The sequence below is a fragment of the Mustela lutreola genome, chromosome 9, assembly GCF_030435805.1.
Source record: "Mustela lutreola isolate mMusLut2 chromosome 9, mMusLut2.pri, whole genome shotgun sequence".
Lineage (NCBI taxonomy): Eukaryota > Metazoa > Chordata > Mammalia > Carnivora > Mustelidae > Mustela > Mustela lutreola.
Genome location: NC_081298.1, coordinates 55,523,700 through 55,535,736, shown reverse-complemented (window position 1 = coordinate 55,535,736; position 12,037 = coordinate 55,523,700). Strand labels below are relative to the sequence as shown.

At 47.5% G+C, this 12,037-nt stretch overlaps 1 protein-coding gene across 9 annotated transcripts in view; it reads left to right on the top strand.

The window, feature by feature from the left end:
* ENTPD6 (ectonucleoside triphosphate diphosphohydrolase 6) overlaps positions 1-10,798 on the top strand; it is a 43,143-nt gene extending 32,345 nt beyond the window's left edge. For 7 of the 9 annotated variants that reach the window (XM_059134256.1, XM_059134259.1, XM_059134255.1 and 4 more), the window contains 5 exons: positions 3,834-3,935; positions 6,416-6,556; positions 8,218-8,274; positions 9,418-9,530; positions 9,644-10,798. In XM_059134256.1, the coding sequence (XP_058990239.1) occupies positions 3,834-3,935; positions 6,416-6,556; positions 8,218-8,274; positions 9,418-9,530; positions 9,644-9,742 (512 nt within the window). In that variant the 3' untranslated portion in view covers positions 9,743-10,798. Of the gene's footprint in view, positions 1-3,833; positions 3,936-6,415; positions 6,557-8,217; positions 8,275-8,723; positions 9,348-9,417; positions 9,531-9,643 lie in introns of those variants that run through there. The other 2 variants (XM_059134258.1, XM_059134260.1) reach the window with 2 other exon arrangements.
* The last annotated feature ends 1,239 nt before the right edge of the window (positions 10,799-12,037 follow it).

The following is a 12,037-nucleotide window of genomic DNA, read 5'->3' as shown; positions in this document are numbered from 1 at the left end:
GATCACATCCTCTATGTGTTGGCAACTCTATGCCAACAAATTTGACAATTTGGAAGAAATGGATGCATTCCTAGAAATATATAAACTAGCACAACTGAACCAGGAAGAAATAGAAAGCCTGAACAGACCCATAACCAGTAAGGAGATTGAAACAGTCACTAAAAATCTCCAAACAAACAAAAGCCCAGGACCAGATTGCTTCCTGGGGGAATTCTACCAAACATTTAAAGAAGAACTAATTCCTATTCTCCTGAAACTGTTCCAAAAAATAGAAATGGAAGGAAAACTTCCAAACTCATTTTATGAGACCAGCATCACCTTGATCCCAAAACCAGACAAGGATCCCACCAAAAAAGAGAGCTATAGACCAATATCCTTGATGAACACAGATGCAAAAATACTCAACAAAATACTAGCCAATAGGATTCAACAGTACATTAAAAAGATTATTCACCATGACCAAGTGGGATTTATTCCAGGGCTGCAAGGTTGGTTCAACATCCGCAAATCAGTCAATGTGATACAACACATCAATAAAAGAAAGAACAAGAACCATATGATACTCTCAATAGATGCTGAAAAAGCATTTGACAAAGTACAGCATCCCTTCCTGATCAAAACTCTTCAAAGTGTAGGGATAGAGGGCACATACCTCAATATCATCAAAGCCATCTATGAAAAACCCACCGCAAATATCATTCTCAATGGAGAAAAACTAAAAGCTTTTCCGCTAAGGTCAAGAACACGGCAGGGATGTCCATTATCACCACTGCTATTCAACATAGTACTAGAGGTCCTAGCCTCAGCAATCAGACAACAAAAGGAAATTAAAGGCATCCAAATCGGCAAAGAAGAAGTCAAATTATCACTCCTCGCAGACGATATGATACTATATGTGGAAAACCCAAAAGACTCCACTCAAAAACTGCTAGAACTAGTACAGGAATTCAGTAAAGTGTCAGGATATAAAATCAATGCACAGAAATCAGTTGCATTTCTCTACACCAACAACAAGACAGAAGAAAGAGAAATTAAGGAGTCAATCCCATTTACAATTGCACCCAAAACCATAAGATACCTAGGAATAAACCTAACCAAAGAGACACAGAATCTATACTCAGAAAACTATAAAGTACTCATGAAAGAAATTGAGGAAGACACAAAGAAATGGAAAAATGTTCCATGCTCCTGGATTGGAAGAATAAATATTGTGAAAATGTCTATGCTACCTAAAGCAATCTACACATTTAATGCAATTCCTATCAAAGTACCATCCATCTTTTTCAAAGAAATGGAACAAATAATTCTAAAATTTTTATGGAACCAGAAAAGATCTCGAATAGCCAAAGGGATATTGAAAAAGAAAGCCAACGTTGGTGGCATCACAATTCCGGACTTCAAGCTCTATTACAAAGCTGTCATCATCAAGACAGCATGGTACTGACACAAAAACAGACACATAGATCAATGGAACAGAATAGAGAGCCCATAAACAGACCCTCAACTCTACGGTCAACTAATCTTCGACAAAGCAGGAAGGAATCTACAATGGAAAAAAGATAGCCTCTTCAATAAATGGTGTTGGGAAAATTGGACAGCCACATGCAGAAAAATGAAATTGGACCATTTCCTTACACCACACACGAAAATAGACTCAAAATGGATGAACGACCTCAATGTGAGAAAGGAATCCATCCAAATCCTTGAGGAGAACACAGGCAGCAACCTCTTCGACCTCAGCCACAGCAACATCTTCCTAGGAACATCACCAAAGGCAAGGGAAGCAAGGGCAAAAATGAACTATTGGGATTTCATCAAGATCAAAAGCTTTTGCACAGCAAAAGAAACAGTTAACAAAACCAAAATACAACTGACAGAATGGGAGAAGATATTTGCAAACGACACATCAGATAAAGGACTAGTGTCCAAAATCTATAAAGAAGTTAGGAAATTCAACACCCAAAGAACAAATAATCCAATCAAGAAATGGGCAGAGGACATGAACAGACATTTCTGCAAAGAAGACATCCAGATGGCCAACAGACACATGAAAAAGTGCTCCATATCACTCGGCATCAGGAAAATACAAATCAAAACCACAATGAGATATCACCTCACACCAGTCAGAATGGCTAAAATAAACAAGTCAGGAAATGACTGATGCTGGCGAGGATGCGGAGAAAGGGGAACCCTCCTACACTGTTGGTGGGAATACAAGCTGGTACAACCACTCTGGAAAACAGCGTGGAGGTTCCTCAAAATGTTGAAAATAGAACTGCCCTATGACCCAGCAATTGCACTACTGGGTATTTACCCTAAGGATACAAACGTAGTGATCCAAAGGGGCACGTTCACCCAAATGTTTATAGCAGAAATGTCCACAATAGCCAAACTATGGAAAGAACCTAGATGTCCATCAACAGATGAATGGATAAGGAAGATGTGGCATATATACACAATGGAATACTATGCAGCCATCAAAAGAAATGAAATCTTGCCATTTGCGACAACATGGATGGAGCTAGAGCGTATCATGCTTAGCGAAATAAGTCAAGCAGAGGAAGACAACTATCATACGATCTCCCTGATATGAGGAAGTGGTGATGCAACATGGGGGCTTAAGTGGGTAGGAGAAGAATAAATGAAACAAGATGGGATTGGGAGGGAGAGAAATCATAAGTGACTCTTAATCTCACAAAACAAACTGAGGGTTGCTGGGGGGAGGGGGGTTGGGAGAAGGGGGGTGGGGTTATGGACATTGGGTAGAGTATGTGCTTTGGTGAGTGCTGTGTAGTGTGTACACCTGGTGATTCACAGACCTGTACCCCTGGGGATAAAAATATATGTTTATAAAAAATAAAAAATTTACAAAAAAAAAAAAAAAAAAAGAAATTGGGAGGATAATATTCTCACCACTTGCTTCAGCTAGATCCTGCAGGCAGAGATCCAGGAGCCTCACGTGGTAATAAGAATTCTTACCTGCTGCTGCACCTGTCAGAGGTCCCAGGCTCTCCCCTCTGCCATAGCCCTTGAATAGGCAATGTGCGGCCAGTGAAGTTTCTCCAGTCTAGCTCACCAACTATGGGGGAGGGAAGATTTTTCTCCTGCCCTTCTAGTTCTTTTGGCTAGTCTATTAATTAAATTGACATAGGCAGATTAATAGGAGAAAAGCAAGTTTACATATGTACCGGAGCCCCAGAAGAAAATGACGCCCAAGGACAAGTTGGGCAATTGAAGCTGTGGGTCATCTGGAGCTAAGTAATGGGCTAGGGGCCCGGGGCTTTAAAGGAAGGTGGATGATTCACAGAACAGAAGAAGAACAGATATTTGGTCATTAGATGTTTGCCTTTCCATACAATGGTCATTTAGATAAAAATTTATCTCTAGTTTCACTTATTTGTGGAGCATAACAAAAAGCATCGAGGACAAGGGAAGTTAGAGAGGAGAAGGCAGTTGGGGTAAATTGGAAGGGGAGGTGAATCATGAGAGACTATGGACTCTGAAAAACAATCTGAGGGGTATGAAGTGGCGGGGTGGTGGGAGGTTGGGGTACCAGGTGGTGGGTATTATAGAGGGCACGGATTGCATGGAGCACTGGGTGTGGTGAAAAAATAATGAATACTGTTATGCTGAAAATAAATAAATTAATTTAAAAAAATTTATCTCTAGTAATACTTCTCCTTTTGGGCCAGACCCCCTACTTAAATTCTTTAAGGTAGTTAAGGGAGAAGTAAAAACCTCCCCTTCACTAGAATACAGACCTCTTCCCAGCAGAATCCACATCCCAGTCTCCCTGTGGTAATGTGCCTTTCTTCTTTATCTGCTTATTTCAGCTGAGGATGGAAAGGAGTTGGTCAGCCCTTGTTTGTCTCCAGGTTTCACAGGAGAGTGGGAACATGCTGAAATAACATACAGAATTTCAGGACAGAAGGCAGGTAAGGTGGAGTGCTCATTTGTCATTGGTGTGTAAGGGTTAAGAATGACAGCCTGTCCTCTATCCCATACCTTCCAGATACCTCTGAGAACCAAAGAGGCTGTTGTTAGACGACCTCATTCACAGACAAGCCCATACTTGTCCAGGAAATGGAAGTAGCTCTGTGAACCGATAGGGTTGCAGGAGGCCCTTGCCAGAACACACTCGGAACTGCTGGCAAAGGGTCTCTCTGCACAACGCTCCCTTCTCTGTTGCCACATACTTTCTTTCAAAAGACTACATTTCCTAACAAGCCTCCAGTGAGGAAGGACCCGAGCATTCTGCCGCTCTAAGACAAATGGTCAAGTTGGGGCTATTGACCCAGTAGCCACATGAGCTCATCTCTGAATTGAGGGAGAAACAGCTTCTCCTTAAGTGAAATCACCTGTCACCTCAGACTGCCTGGTGAGCATAGGAGAGGCTGCTCCAAGCTGTGTAGCCCACCGCCTGTGACAGTAGGTGTGCTGTCCCACCAGCCTGGCCCCTCTCGCCCCATGTGGGTGGTCTTTGTTGCCCTGTGCTCCTTTAGTGGTGCTAATAGAAACATTGAAATACTGTTTTCAAGCTGGACACATTGGGCAAGAATTTTGTCTGCCTTTGGTGACAGAGCTATTTCTACCCACATTTCTGGCACCAAATGTGTGTGGGTTTTCCCCAAACTAGCCAATTCTCCATCCATGAATAATTCTATTCCCACTTTCCCTGGAGTTAATGCAGACCACAGAGGTTAAGGGCTCAGTCTCACCAAGGCTCCCCCTAGGCACCTTCCACTTCAAATGCAAATCGCAAGTCCTAGGCCTCCTGTATTTCTAACCAGCCAACTACAAATTGGGGGTTCCCACAACTCCCCACCAGATAATTTGCCAAAATAGCTCACAGAACTCAGGAAGGTACTTTACTTATTATCACTATTTTATTATAAAAGATACAACTCTGGAACAGCCAAACGGAAGAGATGCATAGAGCAAGGTGTTGGGGAAGGGGTGTGGAACCTCCACATGCTCTCTAGGAGCACTATTACCTAGCCCCTCCATGTGTTCACTACCCAGGAGGCTCATGGGACCCATCCTTTAGGGTTCTGGGAAGCTTCACTACACAGATGTTAACTAAATCACTGGCTGCTGGTTTACCTCAATGGCCAACCCCCTACCATCCCTGGAGGTTTGGGGGTGGGGCTGAAAGTTCCAACCTTCTAATCACATGGTTGGCTCCTCTGACAGCTAGCATCCATCCTGAAGCCACCTGGGACCCACCAACAAGTGTCCACTCATTCTCATAAACTCAGGTATACCTGAAAAAGAGGTTCATAGTGAATAATGGAAGAGGCTCATCTCATCCCCATCATGCAGGAAATTCCAAGGGTTTTGAAAGCTCTGTATTCAGAACCAGGAACAAAGACCAGATATTTGTTTCTTATTATCTGGTGACCATGGAGTTCACTCTGACTCAGCCAGCCACTCATGCACGTGATAGCATCAGGTCCTGCAGCAGCCCCTGGCACCCAGCTGATACTCCAGTGTGAGGAGTTATTAAAACACATGAGGAAGTAACTTGTAGGAAAAAACAGAGGAGGGCTGAAGAGAAGATTGCAGTTTTAAATATGATGGCCAGGGAAGGCTACATGGGTGGTATTTGAGCCAAAACATGAGCAGCTGGGGAATGGGCCACATGGATCTAAAGCAACACTTTTCCAGACCAGAGGAGCAGCGTGTGCATAGGCCCTGGAGTGGCTGCTGTGTTTAAGGAAAGGGGGAGGTTGTATGGCTGTCCTGATATGGGAGAGTGGAGAGAAATAAGGCCCAGCAGGCAAGGGCATGGGGAGAACTGGCTGGAGCTGCCTTGAGACTTTGGGCAGGTCTGCTGGTGGAGATGGGAAGCTGATTCCAGGGGTGGGTAGTGGGATACTGACATCTGTTTACCTCTGGGGCTCTCTGTTGTCCTTCTTCCAATCAGGGGTTCAATGATCTCAGCTATGCGATTGACAAGCTGTCTGTTAGGCCTCTGTTTTCTCATCTATGATGTAAGGAGGTTGCAGGCCACACCTCCAAAGTGACTGATGGGACAGAGTAAGAGTTTAGAGTTCAGCAAGGGCCAGCGGAAAATAAACGGTGTGAATCTGAACCCACTGGGCTAATGCCAGGACAGTAGATGTGTCCAGTTGGAGGCTGGTGTCCTCCAGGCTTGAGGGCCATGCTATCTCTAGCGACCTTCATACTTTGGGTTTCTCTCCCTTGATCTGAGCCTGCAGTGCTATGGCTCCTGTAAGGTTCCTGTTGGCATGGGTGGTGTTGATGAGCACCCAGACCCAGGTGCCATCCAGGCTTCTTTTCCTGCTTCACCCTCCAGGTCCAGGTCTCAAGTCATTGGGAAGGGCCTCAGGGGTTGTATGGCCCAGGCACTAAGCCCCCTAACCATTGTCTTTGTGCTTTTCTTTCGCCCCAGCGGTGAACCTCCATGAGCTGTGTGCCAGCAGAGTATCGGAAATCCTTCGAAACAAAGTGCACAGAACGGAAGAAGTGAAGGATGTGGATTTTTATGCTTTTTCCTACTATTACGACCTTGCTGCAAATGTAGGCCTCATAGGTAAGGGTAGGGCTGAGGTGTAGGTTCTCTGGACAGAGGGCCCACAGCAAAGAGTAATCATGTTCTCAGTCACTCTCACAGTAACAGAAATAGAGGAGTGTCTTGTCATCCATATAGGAAGTAATAAGCTCCCATTTTATAAATAAATCAGGTCTTTGAGCCACTTAGTAAAGTTACATTGTCAGTGCAGGAACAGTTAATTGCTGTCAAGTTCTGCTCTAAGGCAGAACTGACCTACCTATGTAACTGACCCTTAGTCGTTCCTGCCTGGCCCCAGGTTTCTGGCTGAGGGAGCCCTTTGTGACATGGTCACATGGCCATCTTTCCCATATAGCACCCAGGCTGGCATGGGGAGGGGTCAGCGCACTCCACAGACCACCCGTAGGAGCTTATAGGCATTGTGGTATCTCAAGGCTCACTGAGCCACCTACTGCTCGGACCCAGTGTGCAACGCATCTAGCCAGGAGTGGGTAGTCCAAGTAGAAGGTGACCTTGTCATGCCTTGCTTGGCCCTGGGTCTCTCTGGCACAGGGCAAGGTCCTTGGGGTGCCTCCCAGTAGCTGGTCCTATAGCTACTTCGTCTGTTGGGCCTGAGGGCCCCTGTGGGCTTCTCATAACTGGAGCAGCAGTTTGTTGATCTGTACTCTCCTGGCCGTGCCACTAGCTATGGACATCACAATGCTCAGGGTCTACTACATGCAGCGTATTGGGGGCTCCACCCTTTCATGCTGGCTCAAAAGGACCCTCCGCAGTATCACCTCATCAATTTGGGGCCCCTCACCTTGCCTTTAGATTGCCCTTCCATTAAGGGACTGACACTATCCCAGAGTGACCTCAGGAGGCGCTGGGCTGTTCAGAAAGCTCTTCCAATTCCCTTTTGTGGTCACACATGGCTCTGAAAGAGCTGCTTGGGTCTGTTTTAAGAAATGGAATCCATCTTCAGTGATGATATTTGCTGACTGAGCAAATGCCCAGTCAAGGAAAAGTCAGCTCACTGAGAAGCTGCCTCATACAAAATGTAAATGTGTGGGACAGCTCGAGAACCCTCTATCAAATGTAGAGGTTTTCGGGTGCATTGAAGAAACAGTTGCTATTAGTAAGATTTGGGGGGACACAGTTTTCATGCCTACTTCCCTGGGAATGTCACAGAGGCCTAGGGCCACTCTCTTCTTGAGAGCCCTGTAAAGGCTCTGCCCATTTGATCTAAGACCTGACAAACCACTTCTTGGCTTTTTTTTATAGAACTTTTTTCCCCACATTCAGAAAATTGATACCCAGCGTACCGTTGCTGAACTCAAGGCCACAGCTCATGGAAACATGTCTGATTCTGTGCTTTTGTTTTTTTTAACTTAAAATGAAGAGATTTCTCAGTCTGTGGGGCCCAGGGCCCCTGGTGACCTTCCTGTGAGGGACCCTCGAAGATCCGTGACTGCTAATCATCCCCTTGTGGTCTTGCACGGAACAGTTGCCCACCCCCAGCCACATCACCTAAGACACATGACCAGTGCATGTGGGGCTGCTGGCTGCTTAAACCCAGACTTGTAGCCAGCCTGGACTCTCCACCCCATGTCATCCTCTCACGGGTGCCAGCCTCAGCGCCTTGGTGGCATCTCTGGTCCAGGGATGCTGGTGCAGACCAGGTGCTTGGTCTTGTCCAACAGATGCAGAAAAGGGTGGCAGCCTCGTCGTAGGAGACTTTGATATCGCGGCCAAGTATGGTGAGTAGCGGTTTCCCTGCCAGCTGAGAAGGGCCAGGTTGGGAGGCAGGAACCCTGCCCCACCATGTGGCAGGTGCAGCTTGGTACTTGTGAGGCAGTACTGGAAGTTCCAGGTTTGGTTCCTGATTCAGCCAGCCTAACGTGTTCAGAAGTATGAGAGTGTACTTGGGGGGTCACTGTCCTGTGGGCCTAGACCACGGGTCTGCCCCATCCTATGTGACCACGGCAGGGGGAGGGGGAGCCTCAGTGTCCTTCACTCTGAAAGTGGATAGTTCTAGTCCTAGGGTTGTTAGGAGTGGGCTTCCTGGATTTCACTTTTTCTGACATCTCTTCACTGTAGCTCAGGTGATTGTCACAGGGATTTCTCCTGAAAGTGTCCCAGCAAATTCACAATTGTCACAGCAGACCCAGCTTGTGGGGGTGAAGAGCTCTTCCTCTTGAATTTACAGGTGGCTGACTCCCTTCCTCTCCTTTGTCCATCATAATCCGGCCAGATGGGGTATGAAATGAAGGCTGGCTATAAATATTATGCTCTTCAGTGCTGTTCCCAATTACAGATCAAAAGAGTTAAACTTCATTTGTTTCTCTATAGAAAGTCCTTTCTCCCCCACTCCCCCCAAGTGGCTTTTTTTTTTAAGCTTTCTTATCACTTATGGTTTTATCCCATGGACACCTGGTATCCATGACTCTTCAACAGGAAAAGATTCTGAGCAGAATTTTGGGAAATCTGTTGGTGGGTTTGTTCATCGGCTTCAAGAATACACAAGAACACACAAGAATGTTTGTGTTTACATTCCCCAGAAAGCCCAGATTCACACCTGGAAAAGGTGTCCAGAGTCACAGGTCCAGGGCTCTGCCCTGTGAGACTATGGCCTTCAGCTCCTGATGCTAAAACATATAAGTCCTTCTTTGTCTTGGAGGCCAGGCCCAGTGGAGGCTGGTTCGCCTTGATATCCTACCTTTTGGTGTACTCTTGGTGAATCACCTTGCTATAGGCTGTAGTCTTGTCTAAACCAGTGAGGACCTGGGGCCAGCACAGAGCCTAGCATAGGGTGGGCACCTGGAGTGTGTAGAGCCAGTCTGCCCAAGCCCTGCCCCCCCCGCCCCCACCTGGAATCTGGGAAAGGGCTCTCTCACCCCCAGTGTGCCGGACGGCAGAGACCCGGCTGCAGGGCAACCCCTTTCTGTGCATGGACCTCACCTACATCAGCCTGCTGCTCCAAGAGTTTGGCTTCCCAGAGAACAAAATGCTGAAGGTAAGGACTGTCTCTAGATTACCCCTTTTGCCCTTTATGGCCAGAAGGGCTTGGGGGTACTGCTTCCAGCCTCCCAACCATGCCCACTCTGCCCCTCCCTTTGTGTTTTCAAGCTGACTCGGAAAATCAACGATGTTGAGACCAGCTGGGCTCTGGGGGCCATTTTTCATTACATCGACTCCCTGAGCAGACAGAAGAGTCCAGCCTTGTAGCAGCCAAGCCGCCCTGGCCAACCTCACAGAAGTGACTCCGTCTCCATGAGAACAGACCTTCATGAGAATAGACCTTTGTGGAACCCCTTGACATGTTGGGAGGAAGCTGCTACTCTCCCTTTGGACTTGCAGAGTTGCCCCTGGACAGGCAGAGGGCTGTAGTGTGACCCAGGCCCAGTGTCTCTTGCCTTGGCTCCAGGTAGACAGTGAACCAGATAGGGCAAAGGGCACATGCCAAGGCCAGGGTGATGCAGCCACACCATCCCCGACCTGTCCCTCTCTGCAGGATGGAGTGGTTGTAACGTGTTTCTGTGATAAGAGTCTTGTTTTATCTCCCTTCCCCTGTCTGGTTCCTCCCCCTATGCCCAGGACAGACCTTCACCTTCTCCCCAGAGACTCGGTGGGAGGTTGTACAGGCTCCCTGGCTGCTCTCAGGGAAGACTGGGTGACAACCACCATGCCCTCTGGGACAGGGGTTCTGTCAGACTTGAATGTTTTGCCTCCTCCTTGGATATGGATGTGTGAGGTGATCCAGAGGTCTGTTTTTTCAGGTTCTTGGATGGCTTGGAGCTGATAAGAGTTGACCCTGTGAATGGGAAGAGGGGCTGGGGGAAACACCTCTCATGTGCCCCAGCCCTACAGAGGAGGTCTGAATGTGAGCGTGAACTGCTTGCAATATTTATGGCTGTGCTGTGTGAGTGATGTCTCCATCGTGTGGGGCTGAGTATTTGTGTAACAACTGTGTTCTGAGCCCCAGTGGATGTATCGCTACCGTGAGCCATTTGCAGCTGAGCAGTATTGAAGACACATACCAGTCCCCTGTGGGTCAGGCAGGCTGCAGTCCCTAGAGCTTCCCTCTGGCTGTGCTGGGGTGCAGGGCCATGCCCATCCACAGGACACTGGGAGCTCCACAGGGCACTGGGCCAGACTCTACACTGGAGTGCAAGATCTGTGAGATCTGGTTCCCTGGATCACAGTCATTCCTGCGGTACCTGTAAGAATAAGCTAAACATTATGTGTTCCACTTAAAATAAAGGGTTTACAAGGGTTTCTGGCCTGGCGACTCCTCTCAGTGAGTGTGGGCAGTGTCCATCTACCCCAGCACTGGTGGGAAAGTCCCTGAGGTCCCTGTTTACTGTAGCTGGAACAAAGAACTGCCCAGGCTGGGTGACAGATGGCACATTAGGTCTCCTCAGTGTGCCTTTTGAGGAGACAACCACAAGACACGTGGCAGCCACTCTCAGGCACTCCTGTGTCCCCGTGGTGGCAGGCTCTGTGGAGGCCCAGGCTGTTCCAGGGGAGCTGCTCATCTTCCCAACAGAACTCCCCTCCTCCCTGGGCCTGCGACCTGCAGCACCTGCTACATGGTGTGTTCAATGCGAACCTGGCTCTAATCTGGGACAGCTAGAAAGGGGTCGCATGCCAGGAAAAGACTGGGCAGGAGCACAGGGTCTGGCCCCTTGACCACCCAGGGCCACAGCAGGACCATGATGGACATGACTGCCGAATGAGCCCATGAGTGGAGGGGCTCATCGGGAAAAGGGTTCTGCAGAATGCTGCAGAAGGTTGGTTTAACTCCTCACCTCTAAAAGCCCTTTGTCCCCAGTCCCCACAGGCAGAGGCAGGGAGGAGTCCAAGCCTAAAACCTTCTTTGATGTTGAGGAAGTGCTGTGCCCACAGGACGTGCCAGGGGAGCAGTTATCCCCTTTTCTGAGGGTCCTAATCTGGTGGTCTGATCATCACTGCCCCAATTCCAGAAGACTGGAGAGAAACAGCCCCCCCACCCTGGACAAAAACCACTGACAAAATAAGGCTAACCACCCTCTGCCCAGTGGTTTCCCCAAAATGTAAACCCTGGGGCAGAGGTCCAGAGGTGTACATGTGACATGAGCAGAAGAAAACAAAGCAGGAAAGGTGCTTCCCCTAAATAAAAAGCCACCTTTGGGCTACGAATCCTTCCCTTGACAAGGGCAGGAAAATTCAGCCTCCTGCACCTCATCACCCCTGGCTGGGTCTCCCCAGCCTTTTCCTTCCATAATATCTAACAGTTTTAAATATTTAAAGAACTCCAGAGGCCAGGAATCAAATATGCATGAAGGTAAAAGTGAAAATTTATTTGGTCCATTTCTAGGTTAGTGATCTCACATCTGAAAAAATTGAAACAACTGGAAGTCTCCCAAAAGATCACCAAATAAGTCCTGGAATATTTTTAGGCCCAGAAAAGTATGCAAGTCATTTTGCTCTGTCTTTTGTGGTTATAAGGTAGGCCTTTTTTTTTTTTTTTTTTTTTTTAAG